The sequence below is a fragment of the Lycorma delicatula genome, chromosome 3, assembly GCF_047948215.1.
Source record: "Lycorma delicatula isolate Av1 chromosome 3, ASM4794821v1, whole genome shotgun sequence".
NCBI lineage: Eukaryota > Metazoa > Arthropoda > Insecta > Hemiptera > Fulgoridae > Lycorma > Lycorma delicatula.
Window position 1 is genome coordinate 206,800,121 of NC_134457.1, and position 25,947 is coordinate 206,826,067.

General features: G+C 30.4%; 1 protein-coding gene across 1 annotated transcript in view; it reads left to right on the forward strand.

Moving 5' to 3' along the window:
- Positions 1-25,947, forward strand: part of LOC142321294 (lachesin-like) — a 467,419-nt gene that overhangs the window by 222,426 nt on the left and 219,046 nt on the right. Inside the window, exon 5 of the mRNA XM_075359291.1 lies at positions 21,163-21,291. Coding sequence (XP_075215406.1) covers positions 21,163-21,291 — 129 coding nt within the window. The remainder of the gene's footprint in view (positions 1-21,162; positions 21,292-25,947) is intronic.

The window sequence follows — 25,947 nt, forward strand, 5'->3', positions numbered from 1 at the left end:
CTACTCAAGGCACGAATATACGAGACAATAAAAGAAAATTATAGAGGTAAAAAAATTGTATATCTATTTTTTAGGACGTGAATAACTTTTAAAGAAAAGTACTATGTCACATAAATAAGTATTTACAGCACTTGTATATTAAAATTCTTAAATATCCGTCGAAAATTAATTTTTACCTTATATAATGCACTGAGTAACAGTGATTAGCAATGAATTGTAAAATATACTCTTGATTTTTTAATAAATACGAGTATATGATATAGGCATCCAATGATTTTTAGTTCAATTAAAGTGTTAACACAGTAAAGGAAAGGGAAAAAATACCAGACGAACATTGTATTGCAGGTGTTAGCCTATTGGAATACAGTGAAATGAAGAAGAATGAATTCATTTTTTATCAAGTGGAAATGTAAACGTTTTCCTGATAACCCGAAAATTTACCCCGGCTGAGATAAAATATCTAACCTCTTCGTTTTTCCTAGAACGTTCTTAAGGTGAAGAGATCAGTTTCATTTCGTTACTGCTTAGTTCTTTTGCGACAAAATTTCGCTTTGCTTCTTCACGCATTAATCTAGTAACCGAGTTTCTGTGTAATTATATACATATAAATTGATGGTAAAATTTCTCTACGCTTTGCCTCTTATGATTAATGCTATTTTTACTTTTGATAAATCGAGCCCTCAAAAACCCAGAAATGAGTATGTATTAACTGACTAACAATTTTAGTTTATCAGAAAATAATCCACATTATTTTAGCCTGAACCATTTTTCTGAATCATCATAATATTGTGTGAGTAAATTCTGTTAATAAAAAGGTTCACCACTAATTTGGTCATCCATTTATTTTATTAATAATTTATGAAAATGTATTACGTACTTTTTTATATATAATTTTTATAATTACACAAACGCATTCGTTACTTAAATTTTAAAAACAAAGAATTAAAAATTATGAGTACGTTACATACCACAACCAAAATAGATAGATAGATTCTCCACAGAGCAATTCATACCAGTCTTAACCAGTGAATAGTTTCCAGTTGGCTTCTTTATAGATTTGAATATAATTTTCAAGCCAGCATTAAAAAATCATTTCAGCCAGATAATGGATATAGCTTTATTACGTAAACATCATTCTTCTCGTAGAAAATAACTTGTGTGGTCTTGTACCTTATAAGGTTTCCGTGTAATAGAAAAGACAGAAAGAAAACGTGTAATGCAAGAAATTAATGTACGCTTTCTATAAAAAAAAATTGCATATACACCTCTAACAACTCAGATGGGGAGTGTTTAATTATAAGAATAATATTTTTTTACTCAAAGAGTGTCTAGTAATATTATTAAATTAAATTTATACAAATTAATAGACATAATACTTATTAACATTTACTTGAGAATTGTGATGACATGAAGTGGTGTTACAAATAAGGTTACATAATCTAGAATACAAAAAATCCCTTTCGGCACGCCGGAAGGCGAAGGTAGATTTCACCGGTGCTAAGAAGGGGATAAAAAAGATTTCCACCTTAAAGTTAAGAAAAACTTAAAAATTACTCAATACGACAATGATTGCCTGTGAAAAAAAGTTTCACATGTTTAGCACACGATAAGCCCCATCTTCTTACAATTCCAGAAATATTTTGATCCTCCCCGTAAGGATTGGTTATATCAAAAATTGTTTCAGACAAACGTTTCAGGTAATGTTTAGAGGACTAACGACTACTTTAAATCTATTCGATACTTGCCTATTAAGGGAGATATAATTTTTTTTCTCTTCGAAACCCCTTTTTTTTCACCCTCCAGGCCAATGATTGGTGATTCAAAAAATTGTACTTAAATAAGTTTTAGACCCTTATGCAAAGAATAGTAAGAATTTTTAACAAACTCAATATTTTACTTAAGAAAGTTAGAGCGATATTTTTTTTTTTCGAAAAAAAATATATCCCCCCCCCCACCATTACCACCCCCATGATCCGATTTTGCACATTAACGAAAACAACGAGATTTTGGGTTGATATACGAGGGTTATTTTTTTTTCAGGGTTCGATCGGTCACGAAATTAAAACCAGTGAAAAAAAAAGGTTTTATTTGTAACAAGTACATACATAGTTACGCTATTTCTCTACATAGACGCCACTCCGATTTAGAAATTTGTCATAGCGTGGTACCAACTTTCCAATACCCTCGTCATAGAACGGAGCCGCCTGTGTTTTCAGCTACGTTTCTACGCTGGTCTGCAGCTCGATGTCTATGCCAAAATGTTGTCCTCCTAACCACCGTCTCATGTGAGCAAAGTGTTGAAAATCGGATGGAAATTTACAGAAATTGTGAACCGACAATTTTCTCGAATTGCCTCATTCACTAGCTCAACGAGATCATCGGTTGACACTCGCTTCCTTCACTGACCACCTGCATCATAATCATCTTTACGTCCTGCTTTAAAGTTCCTGGACCATTGTCACACTTTGCTGTCACTCATTGAAGTTTCACCGTACGTATTACTTACTCGTCGATTAATTTCAGCTGCTTACACCCCTCAGCCTGAAGAAATCGAATTACTGCACGCACTTCACACTTGGCAGGAGATGCTATTTTTGTAGACATGTTTACTTGCTAGCTGCGTGTTCAGAACTAAACGAAGTGACGCGGCGTGATTGAAGACCATACTAGAGACGCTGCGCAACACATATGCGCAAAGGTTCATCCGATTTTTGCGCGGGTTTTTATTTCGCGACCGATCGGACTTTGAAAAAAAAATAACCCTCGTATTTTATGCATCAATTTAAAAGTGATTGGCGCAAAATTACGGCAGTTATTGTGTCCACAAGAAAGTGAAATATATATATATATATAAACTTTTTAACTGACGGTTGTTTTGGGTCTGAGGGATGTGAAACGCGAAGATATGTCGAAATTTTCCGAAAGTCGATTCATCATACCCATTACAATAGGTAGCTTTCTTATAAAAGCTACCTAAAAAGAAAAAGCTTCGTTTGTTCAATTGAACAAGTCTGGGAAGGGCGTGTTATTTCAGAGGGAATTAAATTGCGAATTTTTGGCTCTATAAAGTCCAAAGTGCTCTTCTTTTTGTTTGTGAGAGATGGTAGGTAATCGAACAAATAACAGAATGCTCCAGATTTTTATACGTGTATTCTTAATAAGAATATGGAATATTAATTGGAATAATAAAAAAAATAAGATGATACATAATGCAGATACATTTTAAAAATTACCCCCTTCTTCGAAAGGATGGTAATTCTATTAAGAAGAAAACTTTAGAGTAAAATTCTCATAATTTAAGAGGAAGATGGAGAATAAAATTGGCAAAAAAAATTGCAAAGAAAGAAGTTTCAAAGGGAAGTTAATCGTGGATTAATTGAATGGTTTGTTGAACATTAGATTCAGGACAGCTGTTTCATTGAGCCTTTGTTCTCTAGAAAAGAATCAATGGAAAAGAGATAAATCAAATGATTATTTACATTATTTTATTTTACCTTTACGTAATAAATATATCAGATACAAAAAAAAACTATTCTAGATAGACTATACTTAAGAAGATTGTCACTGTACTTGTATAATATTAAACAATATATACTCGCGTATTTTGTACTGGACTAATTATATGATTTCGAATAAATTTTTAGCATGGTAATATAATAATTATAGACTTGCCTTTTAGATTACCTTTCCTTTTTAGATTAATTTCAAAAAATTAAAATGGAATTATCATTAATAAAACAATATTTATATATTTTATTTTTGTGAAAATAAAAAAAAATTTATTTTTACAATATATAGAGATTAATATAATTGTAACACATATCCCCTGCTTAGTCTATTCATAGAACTGACATGAATTGTGTAACGTATTTAATTATATGTTGTACATAAATGTAGAAACTCTGTAAATGTCAAAACTAGAATGTAATATTGTTCGAGTTTGTTTTATATATATAATACTGTTTATATAATAATATCTTATGAAATTTTATATTCAGTTTAGCGAGGGTAAATGTGAAACCCCAAAATTCATACATTGCACTTTTGTTAATTTAAGCGGCATTATATATATATAAATTGATAACATTATAACGCAAAATTATGTAGAGATAATACCTACATTTACTCCATTTTTTTGAAAATTTAAAATAGATTACATTTATTTACACAAGTGGTCAACAATTAATAAATTAATTGCTATATACTGTTGCGTAGAAAAAATTCATGTATATTCATTAAACAACTGAGCCAGGTTTTGTACGTAGTTGTATTTTTAAATTCCTTTTTCACTTCCTTGTACGAAGTAAAGGAATTACTGTCCTCGCGAAAAATTACGGATTTCATATTTCAACGGATATATCCATTTTTTTTTTTTTTTTTACCTCCGGGACCCACCATTAGGTATTGCTTCAGAAGATGAAATGATGAGATGACTGACAATTAGCGTGTGAAAATGCCATACCTGACCGGGATTCGAAACCGAGACCTCCGGATGAAAGCCCGAGACGCTACCACTCGCGCCACGAAGGCCGGCGTTTAGACCATCCCTGAATTCATTTTTAGTTTCAGCATGACATCTGTACGTACGTATATATCACGCGTAACTCAAAAACGATTAGCCATAGAATGTTGAAATTTTGTATTTAGGACTGTTGTAACATCTAGTTGTGCACCTCCCCTTTTGATTGCAATCGGCTGGGCGAAAAATGTGTATACAGTCAGTTCTCTAAATAAACTGGGGGTTTCAATTTTGAAACACTGGATTTTGAGATGTTTGTTAACTGGAGAAATAAGCCCTTGTTGAGAACTTTTCAACGATATAACATAAGTGGTACTTATTTTCATTGGTTCCAGAGTTACAACCAAATTTCATTATAATAGTAATAATAAAATATTTGGATCTTACGAGAGGAAGGCACATCATTTCGAATCTCTCTTCATTTCTTTTTTCATTTTTAAACTTGTTTTGTTTAATTTAAATATATTGATTTAATAATAATTTTTAACTTCTGATTGAAAAAAAAAAATATCAGAAGTTATTAGTGAAATAAAATTTTATACTTTCCATTTTATTTCAAAAGTTTTTACAATCAGAAGTTAATAATTACTAATAAATAAATATATTTAAATTAAAGGAAAGAAAAAGTTAAAAAAGTATGTGTATATGAAGTAGGATTCGAACCGATGTGTCCATGGTTACAGATCCGACACGTTGTCACTTACAACACATATCTACTTGATAACGTGAAACAAAATTAATATATAAACTAATATAAAATGCTAAGGAAATTTTTAGGGTCAGTTTTCTGTGTAACTGTCCACTTTATTAAAGAATTGGAGGATTGTATCTAACTTTCAAATGAAATAAGTTTAAAAGAAGTACAGCAAAACTGCATGTGCAATTTAACAGGCGTACAAGGAAATCATGTAGTGTAGAGTTACAACTCAACAGTAAAAGAAAAGAAGAAATTATTATTCATTTAGGTATAGTATAATTTCCACAGCTTTTGTAGGATTACAAAAGCGCTATATCTTTAACAAACAGCATTCATTTGCTCTTAACATAAAATGAAGTTCAGTTGGTTTACAATACGTATAAACTAGTATCGTATATTCGTACAATTATTCTTTTTTAATAGTATTTATTTATTTTTATTATTATGATTATTAATTATTCTTTCATATTTGAAAAACTCTCAGAAGTGAAATAAGTTGATAAAAATTAAATTAAGTAACACACGTTTCACTCGTTTATAACGGATGAAATAATTTATTAATAGTATTTGCTTTAAAAAAAATGTTTAAAAGAACTAATTAGTATTTATTTTTTAACTTTACTAGAAATCCAACGTAATTTATAAATTTATTTTACTTTCAAGGAATGTAAATAAGAAAATAATCATTTCGATATTTTTTTTTTGTCTTCAGTCATTTGGCTGGTGTGATCAGCTCTCCAAGATTCCCTATCTAGTGCCATTTCATTTGGGTGTAGGGTGTAGGTGGGTATACCCTACATCCCTACAGCCCTACATCCCTAACAATTTGTTTTACATATTTCAAACGTTGCCTGCCCGCACAATTTTTCCCTTCTACCTGTCCATCCAATATTAAAGCGACTATTCCAGGATGTCTTAATATGTTGCCTATAAGTCTGCCGCTTCTTTTAACTATATTTTTCCAAATGCTTCTTTCTTCATCAATTTGCCGGAACACCACTTCATTTATCAGTTTATCCACCCATCTGATTTTTAACATTCTCCTATAGCACCACATTTCAAAAGCTTTCTCCTCAGGTACTCCGATCGTCCAAGTTTCACGTCCATATAAAGCTACGCTCCAAATATATACTTTGAAAAATGTTTTCTTGACATTTAAATTAATTTTTGATGTAAACAAATTATATTTCTGAATGAAGGCCCGTTTTGCCTGTGCTATTTGGCATTTTATATCACTCCTGCTTCGTCCATTTTTAGTAATTTTACTTCCCAAATAACAAAATTCTTCTACCTCCGTAATATTTTCTCTTCCTATTTTCATATTCAGTGTGGTTCATCTACATTATTTCTACTACATTTCGATATATAGATTTAAACTATAATCTGCACCAAGATTCCCTCGATTTTCACAAGAATTAATATTTAATGTAACGAACTGAAATTAGCATCTAAATCACCTTCTATGGGGAGATTTGAATAAACAGTTTAAATATTAAAGTTTTGTTGAAATAATTCTATTAATACTTCCGCACACTAAACAGTTCTAATAATAGGAAAACGTTTTCCTTAATAAAGTCTGTTTCTCATCTTTATTAGCTCTTTAGTGATTGAAAAAACTAAACCTATATTTTACGGAAAATATTTCAGTTGGTCATTGCAAAATTGTTAATTCGTTGCTCCTTACTGGTTAAAGATACCCCGATTCTGTGAGTTAGATTTCCCAATCCCGTGAGATTAGTGAGTCAGATGTATGCCTATTGCGTGGAAAAAGTCTGATGTATTCCTTAAGATAGGGCTATTTTTCTGGTTTTTACAGATCTTTTATCAGTATATCGACTCGTTGTCATTGACTGTCTCTTTCTTTTATTTTTATATTTTTCTATTGAATGGTTTTCTGTCGGTTTCTGTCCCGTTGGATTCATTTTTAAGGAAATGGACTCATGAGGGGTTGTGTATTTATGTGCTGTGATATTGATAACTTTTCATAAAAGTGTGCTTTGCTTGCTATCCATTACAGAAATACCAAACTGAAACTGAGATGCCAATCATGTAAAATTGTGTCTCCAGTTTTCCTTAAACAGTACAACATTTAAGTCATACTTTTACAAACAACTATCGAAAATTATCGCTTAAATTAAACACGCAATTGAAATTTATTTATAATTTGAAATGATAAATTTTTAATATATTCGTAAAGCGAAATATAATAAATACGTTATTTTTTCCTATTACAAGAAAGATATTGTTAACGGTCAAAATATTCCTGCCTAATTTTTATATTTTTCAAAAAGTTCAGAAATTATTTATATGTGGATGAATGAGTAATGTTTTTATCTATTTTAACCTTTTTTTTTTTTAAGAATGGGTAAAGGTGGTACAGTTATGAAATTTAGGAGCAGTAGCTTCTGTATTATGTAGATAGATTCTGTTAAATAACAGTGAAATATTTGTGGGTGAGAGAATGCTGTATCTCGGAAGGGGAATGCATTTAATGAAACATTTTGTAGCACTTCATTTCTAGTTTATACAATAATATTCTTAAAAGTAGAAAGTAGCAGCTTATTTGAAACTGCTTATTGCTTTTATGTAGATTTGTGTTTTTTTTTATAAATTAAAAAACATAAATTTGTGTGTGTGTGTGTGTGTGTGTGTGTGTGTGTCAGTGGTGGCAGTAGTAGTTCAAAATTATTTTGTTATTCTTAAATTGGCTCATCTTTTTTTTCGACTTTTAAGTTTTGTTTCAAAAATAATAAAATCTCATTTAAAAACATGACATTTGATTCGATATCTTTATTGTAAATAGATGGATTGCAGGATTAATATTTTTAAAAACGTAGTTAACTTTTTATCAGTTTAATTTATTGTCATGAAATTTCTTTTCCATTCCTGAACATTTATCAAAAGGATATACATGTGTTATCCAACCTGTTAAAAATAAGATTTTTTTTATCTTTTCTATTTTAATCAATCATTTTTTTTCTAAATAATGAAATGTGTTTATAGAAACAGTTGAAAGAATTTTACTTATATATAGTTGGGCTTTAACGAAAATTTACTTAACACAAAAATATCAACCGATTTAATTTTTAGTTGAGTTATCAGCATCATTACCCATATCAGTTTATTGTGATGTTCCAGGTTCCACGTTTAAATTTATTTTACATTTAACTGATTTAAATATCCCTTTTATCGCTGTACGTTGCTGGCTGAATTTCAATTAGTGTAAATGTGTCATAGAAACGATCGGCCTGTAATTGGGAAAACCTTTTTTTCCTTTATAAAAATGAAATGCAACTGACAAATGGGATGGTGGATTATAATGATAAAAGCATTCATATATGGAAGCAGACCACTCAGAGCTAGAGTTAGCGATTCATAATTTATGATTGATTTTAAATTGTAGCATTAAATGTGTATGAATTAGTATTACTCATCAAAATTTATTAGTATAAACAAATAGATGCGCTGTATTTCGTTCTGAGATATCTGAACTAGTGTTGGTACTGGGTAATAATAAAATGGAGAAGGTAGTATCTGGGCCTCGTGATGTTGAGACGGGATCGACGGTAGGGCGTCGTACGTAGTAAGAAGCCAGTCGCCGATCCAGGAATTCATTTCCACTATATCCGCCAAATGAGCTTTCTAAACTTCGACAAGTAATAATAGAATACTATTGTAAGCTCTTTTTCACAGCCATGAAAGATTTTTCGGGATACGAGTAAATACTTTGAAGTTAGCGAACGAGTCTATATTTTTGTTTATAATTTCCTCACGCTTGTAAACGTCTATTTTACTAATATTACATAGTGTAAGGTAATTAAAAATCCGTGATGGGTAGTTGTATTTTTTATGTACAATACCATCCAAGTTTGCACTGAGAAATTTTAAAATGAGCAATATATTAAATTTTCTGAGCGAACATTACCCTATGTGTCCACAGAGTGTATTTTTTTTTAGATATTATTTGACATTTTTATATTCAATGTGTGACCGTATAATTGCCGTATAATCACAGTATTACCGACTTATGTAACGGAGTGGTAGCGTCTTGATCTTTCAGCCGCAGGTCGCGGGTTCGATTACCGAACAATCAAGGCACAATCTTCGAAGCTTTTGTATAATTTTATCAACCGAAAAATAAGTATATAAATTTAAGTTTCTTCCTTTTCCTGTTTAGCTTCTAGTAAATTACCTTTCAGATAATACTTCAAAAGATTATGTATGAGTGTAAATGAAACGTAGTCTTGTACAGTCTCAGTTCAACCATTCCTGAAATGTGTGGTTAATTGAAACCCAACCACCAAAGAACACCGGTATCCACGATCTAGTATTCAAATCCGTGTAAAAATAACTGATTTTACTAGGACTTGAACGCTAGAACTCTCGACTTCCAAATCAGGTGATTTGGGAAGACGCGTTCACTACTAGACCAACCCGGTGGATCAAATAAATACAAGTTGTATGTTGAATATCATATTCGATTATTTAACAGTGAAAGATTGTTGAACAGGTTCATTGCTAGTAGAAAATTAGACGGAAAGTTTTCGTCGAGGTTAAATATCACGTACAGAGATTTGGTTTTTACCTTACACAATTATACTATAAGTTTACGAATTTAAATTTAGATTAAGTGATCTGGAATGAGTTTCAGTATTACCTGCTTATGTAGCAAAAACTATCCCGGAAAGATGTGAAGGAAGGAGAAAAATAAAATACTAACAGACAAATTGTATTGGGATTTATTATTAATATTATTGTATTGGGGGTTTGGAAGGTAATATACTAGGTAATATAGTCTCATTATGAGAAAGCAAAACCCTACAAGAAATCTGCAACCCTAAAAGAAATCTAAACTATTTTGTAGAAATACTTTATGCAAGAGTATTCTGAAGACATCAATCGCCTTTTTGACTATATCACTTCCTTAAGTCCATAATTTTCTTTTACTCAGTTAATTTTATACGGGTAACTTTAATAATTAGTATAATTTTACAATAAATCATAATATTTTTATCAGAAAGAGTGGTTAAAATTAAATATTTACATGAAATTTATTCTTTATTTTTGTAGATCTTTGAAAACAATATTTCACAGTTAGATGTTGTGCTTTTGGTTTCGATTTTTTTTTTTAAATTCTTATTTGCATGAAAGTATAATTTACATAAATCTACTGAGCTCTTCTTCCCTTGTGCGTATTGTCGAAACAGAACTTTTTCTTCTTCTTTAAAATAAAAAAGAATACCTTCCGTGCTAGATACCTAATGTTTCTCTTTCCATTTACTTTTTTTTTTTTTTTAACTTTTAAAGCGTTTTAAAATGGTACATTTAATTATTATTTAGAGAATGTATTTAATTTTATTTTTATTCTTATTTACCTTTTCATTAATATAGTAATATCTTTTTAAATAGTGAATGTATAAAATTCTTAAACTTAAAAAGAAAATGAGATTGTAAATAGTTTCGCTCATTTATTAAAATAAATTATTTATAAAGACGAATTAATTATATTTAATCATGTTAATAATAAGCAATTTATCTGATTCATTGAAGTTTTATTCGTAACTTCTATAGATGTTCGTCATTAAGAAGAATGTCGAACATAGTATTTAATGTAATTATTATGCAGTAATCCACTAAAAAACAGCTTTACAGACAAGTTCAAAGTCTGTACTGTTTTGCGCATATATAAATTGACTGTTCTCTTTCGTAACAACTGCTGCCAGTAGTTTTAATGGAAATTCTCTTTTCATCATATCTTTTATTCTACCTCGTTCCTGATTAAATTTATAAATTATTTTTGTACTACAATGTTGTTATTAAAATACAATTTCAGTGCAAAAAAAAATATCCTTTTCTATGATACGAAATATCTAATTATTTAAAACAACCTCCAAATTGAAAATAGATCATTTGTTTTTTTTAAATATTTAACGATGCCGGCTTCCATGGCGCGAGTGGTAGCGTCTCGGCCTTTTTATCCGGAGGTCCCGGGTTCGAATCCCGGTTAGGCAATGCATTTTCACACGCTACTTGTCATTCATTTCATCCTCTGAAGCAAAATCTAACGGTGGTCTTGGAGGTTAAAAAAAAAACTTAACGATAAATAAAACTTTTATTCTTGTACAAGCATTTTTAATTTATATTAATGCGGTGAAGTTTCTCCATTTTTATTAAATGATTAAATAACTTACAGTGGTTCAACCGTATACCACTGTCCTCAGTCCTGTGTGGTCTTCAAATCTTGCAAGCTTAATTAAACTCATTTCCCGACGTCATACAATGGTGACATTTTACACAGCGACGTAAGTCGGGTGACAGTACAATATTTCATTGTTAATTTCTTATATTTCAGTTTTATATATGTTGTCGGAGATACAAGAGGAACATCTTGAAGTACAGAGGTGAATCGATAAGATATAGCTATCGGTCCGATTGATTTTGAGTGTCGAATCTGTATGAGTAGAATCGGTAGTTGTTGTAGCAGATTTTAATATAACTAGTTTAAATTTACCTTCTAAAATTGATTTACATTAATCTGAATTAGTTATAAATGACTGGTATAATTTATAATAATGGAAACTAATTCTCCAGGTTATAATATAAAATAAGACTATTTTATTCTTCACTAAAGAATTGAAACAACTAAAAGTAAATCTAAATTGTTAGTTAAAATATAGGATTAAAAAAGTCAATATATATTTTTTTAAATTTTTAATCATGCTTTTCTTCAAAAAAAGTAAAAATAAACTGTTGGTGCAGTGGTAAACTCGTTGTCGTAAATCAGCTGATTGCGAAATCAAAGGTTCAAATCCTAATAAAGGTAGTTTATTTTATTCAGATTTGAATACTAGAATGTGGATATCTGTGTTCTTTGGTGTTCGGTTTCAATTAACCACACATCTCAGGAATCGTCGACCTGAGTTTGTTCCAAGACGTTTACCGGTACTGTTACATTACACTGATAAGTCGCTAATTTTAACTGTTGATGCTAATGTAAATAAAAGTATTAAAAAAATTTTCAAAAACAAATTAAAAAACAATTCATATTATTTTTATTAAAATGATGTAGTTTCCAAGAAAATTATTTTTTTTAATTTTTTAAAAATTTTCTGTGTATGCAGGCCATAAAAAGAAAAGGGTATGGCGCGCTGTAATTATAAAGTCGTATATGAGAGCACGTCACACGCTTTTCTTTTTATTCGTGCATAAATAGAAAAATGTTTTTAAAGTATTTTTTTGAAAACAAAACCATTTTTTACTTTTTGGTACAATGTTTTTTTTTTTTTTGGTTTTTTGAGAAAAAAAGCACGTATGAATTTTGTTTATTATTTAAGAAGCACGCTTCATCTTTCTTCAATAACACATTAAGATCTTTTGGTGTTCTAGCTTTATCCATTTACATGGTAGTACCATGTCTAAGTATTTGTGCATATTATGAAAATGCAAAGGGTCCTAACTTCTCTCCAACGTCAATAAACATAAAGTTGTTCAAAATATACAGGTTTACAGAATTTTTTCTTTCAACTTTGTCATTCATTATAATTGTCCATTATGAGATCTTTTTGTCTTTATATATATATATATATATATATATATATTTCTTGTGTGCGTGTATATGAAAGTGAACTCCTCCTAAACGGCTGGACTGATTTTGATGAAATTTTGTGTGTGTGTTCAAGGGGATTCGAGAATGATTTAGATTCACAATTTGGTCCACTGGAAAATGTTTTTTTAATTAATTTTTTTTATTTATAAGTAGTTGATTTTGGAATGTTTTACATTGGATCCGGCAGACTGCACTACCATCGCAGTATCGAATATTCAATATTATTCTATTTTAATTTTAGTTTTTGTCCGATAGTTGGTGCTGCGATCAAATTGATAAAAATATTTCGTAATTTTGTGTTATTATTGTGTTACAAAAAATCGCGAGAAACAGTTTTTTAATAAATAAGAGGCTAATAAATCAGATGGAAATGTAAACAATGGAAAACCAATCAGATCAATGCAAGATGACCGCTGTCAAACACAACGACCAATCACAAAGAGCCCGTATGGCCGTTGCCAATATAAACAAAATCACAACTGATTAAGTAACAAATAGGCAGCACTGCGATCGCGTTTAGAATTGTGCGCGTGTTGAGAAATATTATATTATTATTTATTAAAATAACGTTTTAAAGTGTAATTAAAAAATATACATTGTGCAAATTTGTAAGGTACAGTATTGAAGTGAAAATGTTTTTTTAAATTTATTTATGTGTTGTTGATCTTGGGATGGTTAAGGTTCACAATTGGGTCGGGTAGGCAGCGTGTGGGTCCGGTAGGCAGAGCTGCGATCGCGTTTTAGAAGGTTTTTTTTTTAATTTTTGGCTTATCAGTTAAACCCGGTAGTTGGTGCTGCGATAGAATTCTAGATATTTTTTTTATATTGTTGTTTTTACGCATATCAGTTACATGCGTCGTAGCTTAGTGTTGTTCTTACATTAAAATTCGTATTTAGAGAATAGTTTGAATTAAATCCGATAGGTAGTGCTGTTCTGACAATTGGATTTATTTACATTCTGAATTTTATAAAGTTAAAGATGAAATTTTATAAGGTTCCGTAATGTTTTGTAAGTTTCTTGATGTTCAGTATTAATTGTAATGATTTTACAGCCCTTTTCGTTAACAAAATTATTATCCACCGAATACTGTGATTAGAGAGTGGTGTGAATTAAATCCGATAGGTAGTGCTGTTGTTTTGCCATTTGGATTTTTGCCATTTTACATTCTGACTTTTATAAAGTGAAAGGTTAAATTTTGTTAAATTGCTAATGTTCAGTTTTTTAAGGTTTTATGAAACTTTCAATTGTTGTCATTTAATCTGTATGTATACTCGGATCTAGCAATAGCGAAGCATTGCCGAATCTGCTAGAATTTCGCGCTTATTGAGAATATTATATTATATTATTATTTATTGAAATAACGTTTTAATGTTTAATTAAAAAATGTATATTGTGCACATTTGTAAGCTGCAGTATTGAAGTGAGTATTTTACATGATTTTTCATGAATTTTAATGATGTATACACGTGCATTCAATAACAATCAACTTAACCTACAAATTTAAATTGTCAGTTCTCATTTGATTCTGTGCAGCTTATGAAGTATTGAACGGCTCTTTGAAAATAAAAATTTAAGTTTGTAAAATAAATTATAACATTTATAAAATTAAAATATAAGTTACTTATAATATAGTTTAAAGTATATTTAAAAAATTAAATTTATAATGTTTTACCTGATTAATTTTATAAAACGTTTTCTTAAATTATTTTTAATTTACAATTATCTAAAATTTGGTAAAATAGATGTTAAAATAAAGAATGAGAAAAATGATTAAAATTTCTACTAAAATTTTAACGTTGGTTTTTTACAGTGCTTTAATTTTTTTTATTAATTAATTAAGCTGTTACATGGTTATGAAACATCAAAATTATTTAATAAAAAAAAAAATATGTCGGAGGGAACTTTTTTAGAATGATGATAAGTGAAAATTAGTAGTAATGTGGATGAAAATTTATTAATTATACTAATTATTAATTTTACGACGTTTCGATTTTTTAATTCTGTTTTCATCGGACATCTCAAAATATTAACCATACTACACATAATCAATCAATAAACCCATTACAATAATACAACAATCACAAACTGATAATATCATACTAATAGTCATTTTAATGAAATTTAGAACACATTCCTGCTAATTTTAACCTAATTAAGTTACTTATATTTATGCGTGTGCATTTATTACAGAATAATGCCGCGTCAGGACAAGTCTGTCGGGTCCGCTAGTATATATATATATATAGAATTAATTAGTACAGAGGTTATGTTTTCTAATTTTTATATTTGTCCAAATTGAGTGGGGATTAAAACATTGCGGCCACATTAATTACATTAGTAAATTTAGTAATGTGGAACTTGAATAGGGCGGTGGTGGCAATAGAAAATATATCAAACAACTATTTTCTTTTACTGAGCAATTGAGAAATGGTATTTCATTAACGAGTATTTTTACCGACTTATCGAAAACTAGTACGGTATTACTTTCGGTCGCATGGTTTGAGTTGGAGGGGGGGGTGAAAATGAATTTTCTCTACGTTTCAAGGTATGAGGAATACGAAAATACCATTCATTTAAATTATGGTTTCCTTATATATATATATATATATATATATATTTATAAGCCTAAGTATAAAATTTTGTGGCTCGAAAATTTCTAAAACCACTAAATCAATTTCATTATAATTCAGACATGTTGTACGACGGTATCTATAGTTGAGCCTATGAAAATTTTCTGAAGATTGGTTGAGACGTTCAGGAGTTACGCTTATTTTAATGTCGAAAAAATTTGAGCTGGGTAAGTTAAAAGCGTGGTTCGTTATGATGCTGCAAGTAGGATGTGAAAATCAAATAAAATAACGTAAAGTTATTTTTCTTGAGAAGAACTCTCCAACTTTTTTTTTTTTTTTATTATAAACACTCATTAAATTAATTTGTCAGTATCAGAGTCCGGTCGGAGTGGTATTAATTTTTGTTGTATATCGCGGAGTCTTGTGTTCGAATTTTCATCAGGTTTATCGTTTTTCAAACTTTAAAGTGTCATCTATCGTAATCCAAATACAACCTTGAGGTAAATTAATCATAAAAATAAAGTATTTAACTTATATATGGGATTCTTATGGAAAGAATTATTTTTATTACTGTTACATGAATAACGTGATGGTATACAAATAAAGGTGAAATCTTTTTGTATCTGTTTGCCTAATCGTAACTTATTCAAGTAACTTAACTCAAGTAACTTATTCAAGTAATCGTAACTTATGATTTTATTATCAAGTTGAAAAGTTGAAAATATTCTCAGATGGAGGGATGCTGTATATACTGAATCCATTATTCACTGAATATTTGTTCTATTTTATTTTTTGAGTTAATCTGATGTAATGGATTTTACGTAAATTAAAAATACATGATTAAATTAATTATTTAGTTTAGTATTAGAATACGTTTAATTTTTCGTTCAACCTAAGAAAAATTGTTTTGAAAGAATAAATTTTTTGGTGGCTTAGTTTATAGTGTGTGATTTTTATAGGTATTTATGTTCATTATTTTTATTATTGTTGTTATGTTTTATTTTCATTTTTTTATTTTTATTTTCCCCTTTCTAAGTTCTTACCCCCAACCGAGTTGTTGTCCTTGCAATTTTTATCTTACAAATCGCCGTTTTTCATCCGCACGCTAACGCTCTCATCCATGGATATGTGTTAGTGTGTACGCAATAGTGTTTTTGTATGTGTGTGTGTTTTGGCCGTGAAGGGTAATATACGAATATGAGGGAACTGTAGAGTGGTACGTGTGTGTTACGAAGGTTTGGTGTCTAGGGAGGTGAGGAATATAGTACGGTGAGCATTAATGAAATATGCAAAATATGTACCGTGGAATGCGTAATGGATATATGAGACAATATTTTCTCCTCTTTCAACGTTTCAAATTCTCAAACATTATATAAAATAGATATTCCGTAGTTAACAAAAGTTTATGGTAAATTTACAATATAGAATTTTACGCGAGTACAAAAGTTATATGGCGTTAAATTTTCTAATATTTAAATCTGTTTTAATTGTTTATAAATTAAAATTATAATTAATAATTTTCATGTATTTAAATTTTAATTTATTCTTTATTAGATCGTAGCTTTTCTTTAAACCTGATACAAATATTGGTTATAGAAATTTTTCCGGTACTATCTACAGCCAAATATAAAATGTATATTATACTACAAAACTTTGCTTATCCAAATATATTATATAATTTATTTCATAAAATTGGTTGTTTCAGATCGCTCATTTTAGCATTTATCATAAACTAATTTATGTGGGGATAAGTTTGTAATTGAATATATTTTTAACCCGTCTGAAAGCAATTTCAATTATTAAAACCACTTACTGACATTTAGTTATTATAATATTCTTTTTTTAATGAACAAGGAAATTAATCATTGATGTGTTTAAAATTTTACACGTGTATATCTTATCAAAAAATATTCATACCCAACCTACTGTAGAAGTTAATTTGTGTTACCTTTTATAATGAGCAAAGAGGTAAGTTATTCCAAATGCGCCTGTCAGAGAATCCTACAATCATTAAAAAAAACTATAAATTTATTTTAGAGCAATGAACTATACATAATGGAGCATTAATACTCATTTTCAAATTTTGAAAATTCGTGCAGCGCATAAAGTATAAAATTCAAAAACTCAGTACATTGCAACATTTCGAAATACACAAACCCACTCATCTATAACCCAAAACCCTGAATAATCATCAGCTACAATTTAAATTATTCATACTCTTTGAATCGTGATAGAATGAAATTCAATGTTCGAAAATCCCTCTTTCTCCTCCATTCATGTTTAATACTCTGCTTAAGTTAATCCCGTCCTGTCATTGCTATTTTATACAAAAGTTCGTTTACGGTAGAACATTGAAAACTGTAAACATCAACGTTAAGTGATCCTATTCTTTTAGAACAAATTTAGTAATGCAATAAAAATGTGTTTAAACATACAAAACTTTACTTTTTTTCATTTTGAAGTTTATGAAAATCTATCTTTCTTATTATAGTATTAACATTTTTAATGATTATTATAATACTTAGCTAAGTATTAAAACAAAAATTCAAATAATTCTTTTCATGATTTACATTATCCTAGGTTTTCGGAATGTAACAATAAATGAGTAAAAAGAGGCATATATAATGAAACAAATTCTACTGATATTTAAGTATACCGCTGTGTTGCGTATACTATTTTTACAGATTAAGTTAAATGCTTGTTTATTTTTTTATTATTATAACCCATGTTTAGAATAATTTTAAAAAAGCTAACACCGCTGTAGAATTTTCCCGCTACACAGCTTTTTTCTGATGCACGGCTTACACACACAATTTAATTATAATATTTTTCATTTATCTACTATTATATCATTTTATTTAAATATAATATTTTTTTGTTTATTTAATTCAGTGATTCTAACTAAAGCGCGTGCGCATATTTTATTTCATTAATTCCACTCTTACTCTACAAATCAACCAATATTACAAAGTGTAAAAAACATTAAATTTCTCTCTAAATAAATAGTTTAAATGGAAACTAACCCACCGGGTTATTTTAGCGGTAAAACTCGTCATCGTAATTCAACTGATTTCGAAGTCGAAAGTTCTAAGGTTCAAATTCTAACAAAGGTAGTTTTTAATCGTATTTGAATACTAGGTCGTGGATCCCGTTGTTCTTTGGTGATTGGGGTTTAATTAACTACACGTTTCAGAAATGGTCACCCAGAGTCAGTTCAAGAATATACATTTACTGATACATTTACAGTTACTCTCCAATTGCTAATAACTTTAATTGTTGATGTGACTATAAATAAAGACATTAAAGAAAAAACTTGGAAAAAATCCTATATTTTGGAAATTAATTTTTTCTTTTATCGCACATTTTAACCGACTTTGATGGGTTTTTTTATTATTTTTTAATTCATTACTATAGAATAATACTATTTAAATAAACATAATACAAAGTTAGGACCAAATTTTTTGACTGTAGTTGGTGAATTCAAGATATCGTTTCATTAAAATATTTAGTACTGGTTTATAAATCCGGTAATATTATTATTATCTGCCCGGGTTTGTTTTCGTTTATTTACATCCTGAGATCACTTATTTACGTAACAATTATTTTAAGTAATTTCTAACAGCCTGTATTATGAAGGGTATTCTTATAAATTTAATAGCTTTGCATTTGTTTTTTTTTTCAATATAAATTATAATTCAATGAAATAAACATTAAATAGATTTGTTATATGCGATTTTTTGTAAATATGTTAGGAGCACACTTACTGCGCTGATGCACTTGTTTTTATCTATACCGCAATTAAAAAGTTCGAAAATTTTTTCCAGTGGATATAGTTCTACAGTTTACTTGCTTCATCGATTATGAATTCATTTACTAATTTCCTTCCCGGTGGGTAAAATTATCTTTTTAGGAGAAGAATCCACTTTTGAAGTTTCATAAATAGAAATACTCTACATTAATGTAATTCTTACATTTTTCGTTTACGAAAATGTTTGTTAACAGAATTTTCTTAGGTTTTTTTTTGTCTTCAGTCATTTGACTGGTTTGATGCAGCTCTCCAAAATTCCCTATCTAGTGCTAGTCGTTTCATTCAGTATACCCTCTACATCCTACATCCCTAACAATTTGTTTTACATATTCCAAACGTGGCCTGCCTACACAATTTTTTCCTTTTACCTGTCCTTCCAATATTAAAGCGACCCTTAGTATGTGGCCTATAAGTCTGTCTCTTCTTTTAACTATATTTTTCCAAATGCTTCTTTCTTCATCTATTTGCCGCAATACCTCTTCATTTGTCACTTTATCCACCCATCTGATTTTTAACATTCTCCTATAGCACCACATTTCAAAAGCTTCTAATCTTTTCTTCTCAGACACTCCGATCGTCCAAGTTTCACTTCCATATAAAGCGACACTCCAAACATACACTTTCAAGCACTATACAGCCCCAGGTGGTGCCTTTGGGCAAGGGGTAATCCGGAGTCTCCGTGCATCATCACTGCCACCCACCTGCGCAAGCACGGACGAGCGACGGCTCCGCAGGGAGCTATCCTTCACTTCACCACTCCACCGGTCGCGTTCTTCGGCCTTCTTGTTGATCTTTTCATGTTGACACTCGGTCCTGACACTTTAGCCTCTAATGTGGGGATCCGTGAAGGGAACCCACAGAGGGTGTCGGTCTTCTTCACGAAGGGACGACGGAGTCCCAGTATCTCATCACTACCGTCCATCAGTGCATGCACCGACGAACGGCAGCTCCGCAGGGGGCTGTCCCTCATCCCCTCGCCGCTCCGTCCGCTGGACTTTTCTGTTGAAGAATAATTGTGATAAAACTGGTTATTGCCCGAAACTCCTCCACTCCGAACAATATATGCTCGATTACGTTTTCGACTGCAAGGCGCCCAGTGATCATTTCATGGCCGTGGCGATCGGTGACCCACGTCCGGCAGTCAAACACGACGTGTTCCGATGTGTCCAACTCCTCACAGTATAAACAGAGGGGGTTGTCTGCCCTCCTCCTGGCATGTAAGTATACCCGGAACGCCCCATGGCCATTTCGATTCCTCCCGAGGGGAGAAGATCCCGCCTCGTAGCGTGTCAGGTCGCTACACCACCACCTCCGTTCTAGCCAGTAGTGGCTTTAACGGAGGACATCTCGCCCTCAAACTGATCACATTCCACAGCGTTCAGTTCAGGCCTTGTTGAAATGCCACCGATGCAGATGTCCCGAGGGACATCTACATCGGTAAATTCACCCCGATAGTGTAGATTTTAGATTTATGCCTTCCGAAGAAACACCCCATGGCCTGTCAGAAATTGGGTCAACCAGTAGGGTACCTCACCGAAGTTCCGGTTGCCCACGGCTCGATCTGCCAAATCAGCGAGTCCATCAGCCAATGGAAGCTTGATCCCAGCGGGCTTGCCACTCTCGGAGGAGGCGTCTCAGCATGTATTCCTACTTTAACTATACTATTTTTACCAGATAACGGTAAACCAGAAAATAGATAACCATTATTTTTCAAAATCCTTCGACCTCTAATTTGTTTTCCATAGAAAAAGGTTACCCATATATTGACATAATAAAATTTAACTACAACGTAAAAACTTTCTAAAAAAGATGAATTCCCGCGATAAACACGTTATCTACAAATTAAAATAAAATAAATACTGTGATGTGTAAATATTACGCTAATTTTTTTAATTAAGTATTATGAAGTTTGTTTTTTTAATAAGTAAGACGTAATATTTATAATTTTATTTCTGTTTCAGTGACTCATTTTCAAGGAGAAATTCTAAAATTATCAAAAATTACCAGATCAGAAATGGGAGCCTATCTTTGTATAGCATCAAACAGTATACCACCGTCCGTCAGTAAACGTATACTTGTTAATGTTCATTGTAAGTACATTTAATAAATTTATTTTATAATTATAAAGTATTATTTTTATCGTGAATTATATTTACAATCGGACTAAGTTATTTAGAAAACAATCCAAATTAAAAGTTACTTTCTGAATAAATCGCACAACTTGTAATGCATAGAGGTTAATATGTTGTACAAAATTATAATCCGTTCTCTCAGTGTGATTGTAATGCTGGTTGTATGCTTTCTGCATATCTCTGTTAAATTATTCAAATTATATTGGAGTTGGATTGTATTTAAGACAAGATTAGTAGGCTTGGTCGGCGTTATATGATAATTACTACAGGTACTAGGGTTATTCACCGACCATTGAATACGAAACCGAATAACAGTATGAGTTTACAGACTCCTCCCCATCGGGGAACATCAAGAATAAAGTGGCTGTACAGATCCCGATATCCTCAACATGAATTTATCAAGGTCAGATCTACATCCAGAGAACCAATAAATGACTAATAAAGTAAGGAAAATGAATTATTTATAGTAAAAAGGAACGATCCATACATAAAGGAACCGGGGCGCAAGACCAACAAATCTACCTTGAAAATAGTAAGGATCTTCCCAGGCAGCAGATGTTCATTCTGCCTAAAATTCATATTTTTCCCAGGGTGAAAAAAACGCATTACTGTTGAAACATTTCGTGTTAACCAGTTCAAATATACGCTGCAACAAGATATATTTCCATATATTTAATTTTCTTTGTCACCAAAAATTTACTTGAGGAGGGGTTGTCAATTCCTTAAGTCCGAAGTTATATTACGTACGGATATATATACCGTACCCAACTATAACCCATCACACTTAACAGGAGGTAATGTAATGGGATAAAATTAATGTTTTAACAACTCTCTGTTATTAAAATTAATAAAGATTATAATTTAGAATAAAATACATTTTAATTGTTTTAAAATTCTTTTATTGTTGATATTTTCCATTATTATAACAATAAATTAATTTTGAAAGTAATATATTGTAGTTACACTGCAAAACAAACGATTTACTTTAATCTTGAAAGTTTCTTACCCTTGCAGTGGTATCATCAGCTACTCTGTAAACCTTAACCCTAGAGCGGTGTTCTTAACTATGAAATTTACTGTACTGTCCAGTTCTTTCTGTTAAGAAACATATATTAATAATTAGTAGGTTCGCTAGATAAATATATGTTCACAAGAATATAAAGACACGTTTATGAATGGGGAAGATAATATATCTAGAAATTTGATAAAGCTACCTACAAAACGTAACCTCGACTTAACGTAAGTCTCGAATGAATTTAGATGGTTTAAGTATTACTGGCAAAGTTCCCGCATAAATGAATAAATGTATGATGTACTCAACAAATAATATATATAATAAAAACTGTTCCACTTTTATTTATAAAAGAAGACAACTTGAAATTTGTATTACAAACCGGAAATAAACGATGATATTTAGAGATCGTGTGTTTATTTTACATTTTTCTCATCAATTCGTTTGTTATTTTTTATTTATTTATTTATTTTTTTTATTACTTTTAAGGCCGCAAATGACCACTTTAGACAGAATAATTCAAGTCTTTTTTACCGATCTTTTGGCCTTTAAGTTCTTAGCTTTTACTTTCTCCCAATATTTAGTCATTCTTAATGATCTTGCTTTACGATTCTCTTCTGAATAAACCCTTTTTGTATAATTAAAAGTTCTTACTTTAGAGTTGGTATTCGGATCTTTAATAACAAATTTTTATTTTTCGGATTTATTAAGTAAATCTTCGTTAAGTCAAATTTAATTCTTGCATGTCTTCTTTAATTTCTTTGATCCATAATGGCGGATTTTTTAAAGACCAAAATCGATCGATAATTCTCTTAGTAATCCTAGCAAGTGTGCGCAGAAAGAAATTCGCTTCTTTTTCATAGTATCGATTAAGGATTACAAGTTTCCGTACAGAAATTTATTAGGCGATAATCTGTACTGATTTTCATGTTTATATTTTTTGTTTACGCAGGTTCTAAGAATCCTGCGTTCAACATCAAGCAAAGGTTCAGTCCTATTTTTCTGATTTAATCTAAATAAAGTCTCGCTCGAGTAAGTAATTATCGGTTTAACCACAGTTTTGTAATGGCTAATTTTAGTGTTAGTCGAGAGCGATTTTTTGTTGTAAGTATTTTTGGTTACTTGTAGCACTTTAAATAATTTATTAAGTCTTTCGGTCCAATTTTGATTTTCGTTACAATTACAAGTAATGATCTCTCCAAGATATTTAAATTTTTCTACAATTTCTACTTTGTTTCCATTAATATGCACAGAATTAATAACTAAAGGATCTATAGCCATCATTTTAGTCTTTTCATAAGAAATTTTAAGTCCAATTTTATTCGCAAGTTCTTCTATACTTGTTATTTGTATTCTGGCTTCTGCGATACTATTAGCTAAGGAAGCTAAGTCGTCGGCAAATCCTAGGCAATTTAAATTTAAGTTATCTCTTTTGTATCCTATGTGAATATTTTTTTGGATTAATTTTAAACCATTCCCGCATCAGATATTCTAGTGCACAATTAAACAATAAAGGCGAAAGTCCGTCGCCTTGTCTCAGTCCGAATTTTATGTAAAAAGGTTCGGAAAATCCGCCACGAAACTTCACTTTAGACTTTGTATTGTTCGATGTTAAACCGATCATATTTACCAATTTAGGATCCAATCCGAGATTTCTCAGAATTTTTAACATCGAAGGCCTATGTATGCAATCGTACGCTTTTTTGAAATCAATAAAAGAAATAATCATCTGTTTTTGCTTTCTATTATAAATATCTATAAGTAATTTCAAAGTAATAATTTGATCTGGACAACTGCGCCAAGGCCGAAAACCACCTTGATAATCGCCTAGCTCGCTTTCTAGTTCGTCCTTAATTCTATTGTAAATAATTCTAGATAAAATTTTATACGTACAATTTAGTAACGAAATTCCACGATAATTGTCTAGATTTGCCTTGTCGCCTTTTTTGTGTAAACGATGTATAGTAGCTGTCGTCCAATGTTCTGGAAGTTTTTCGGATTCCCAAATTTTAACCAGAGAATTATGCAAAGATTTCTTAACTGATTCTCCTGCATTTTTCCAAATTTCTGCAACTGTTTGCTCTTCTCCGCTTGCTTTATTATTTTTAAGTTCTTTAAGTGCATTTTCTACTTCTTTATAAGTCGGCGGTTTTCTGTTTGATTCTGGCGTTTTAATTTCTGTATTAACACTTCAAAAGCTTATTAAAAGCTTCTGCAAGGATTTCCGCGTTTTCTTTATTATTATGTACAATTTTACCAGATTTATCCTTAAGCATTAATGTTGGATTATATGTTATTATTATATATCATTATATCTTTCCCTTTATAATTTAATCTAAATAATCTATCACTTTATAGCAGTCTATGAAGGTAGACTTAATTTATGTAAAACTTTTTTTAAATATGAATTTTTATTTCATTACAAAATTTCCCCTTTACTTCTCATAAGAAAATCTAAGAAAAGTACCCTTTTTTAAATTAACCAAACTCGAATTTATGCTCAAGTTAAGCGTCCAGAAAAATACTAAAAATATAATATCCTATATTACTTATTATTTTTATTTTTTTATAACATCTGGATCTACCGTTAGCCATTGCTTCAGAGAACAAGATGAATGATTTGTAGCATGTGTGAAAATGCCATGACTGACCGGGATTCGAATCCGGGACTTACGGATGAAAGGCCAAGACACTGTCACTCGCACCACGGAGGCCGGCACTACTTAATAGTTGTGTCAATAGTTCTCGCACGATCAGAACCTTTTTTTTTAACCGAGAGTTTTCCAGTCCATTGTCTAAGTAATAAGTGTTTCAGCCCATAATCATTATTTAATTTGTTTTTTCTTTTAAATAAAATATTCTTTAGAATCGATTTTAAGCCCAATTAGAATATGAATATAGTATTTAAAATGAATCATGACAGGGACAAAGTGGTATTTGTGAGAAAAGGTATTTTTGAAATATTACTATATAATTAGCTGTGTGGGAGAGGAAAGTACTTCATCATGTAATAACATTAATATCATAACTCTTGTTTTGTTCTTTTAATAATTTTCTTACCAAGTTAAGGTACAATGAAGAAAGTTAAGGTACTAAGGGAAGATATTTAATAACCTTCTTCATTTAAATTAATAACTTTATATATGACGGAAGAGCGGTTAGTTTTCAATAATATATAAATACAGTGTCCCAGGAAGAGGTATACTTACGCTTTTGATTTAGTAGTACTCGTCCATTCTTTCCATCGATTCTATTGAAACTTTACAGGCTTTTTAACAAAGGTTCTAGAAATTTTCTGTGAAAATTTCAACCTTTAACCATTACTATATAATTCACCATTTATACAAACAAAATGGCGACTTTCAAACAAGAACAACTTCAGATAAACCACTTTTGTTTTCATTACAAAATAGCTAGTAAAAATTATTAAAAACAGATAATGTATTGCTAAACAGCTGTTCAAATTTAATAAAACAAGTTAATAATTAGTCATAACCATTAATAATTCTAAGTGTGTTGAATTATTCTAGATCTAATTATCATTTGTTTTTACCAGCTTGTTTTTACTAATTATTATCATTTTTAACAGCGTTTTTATAATG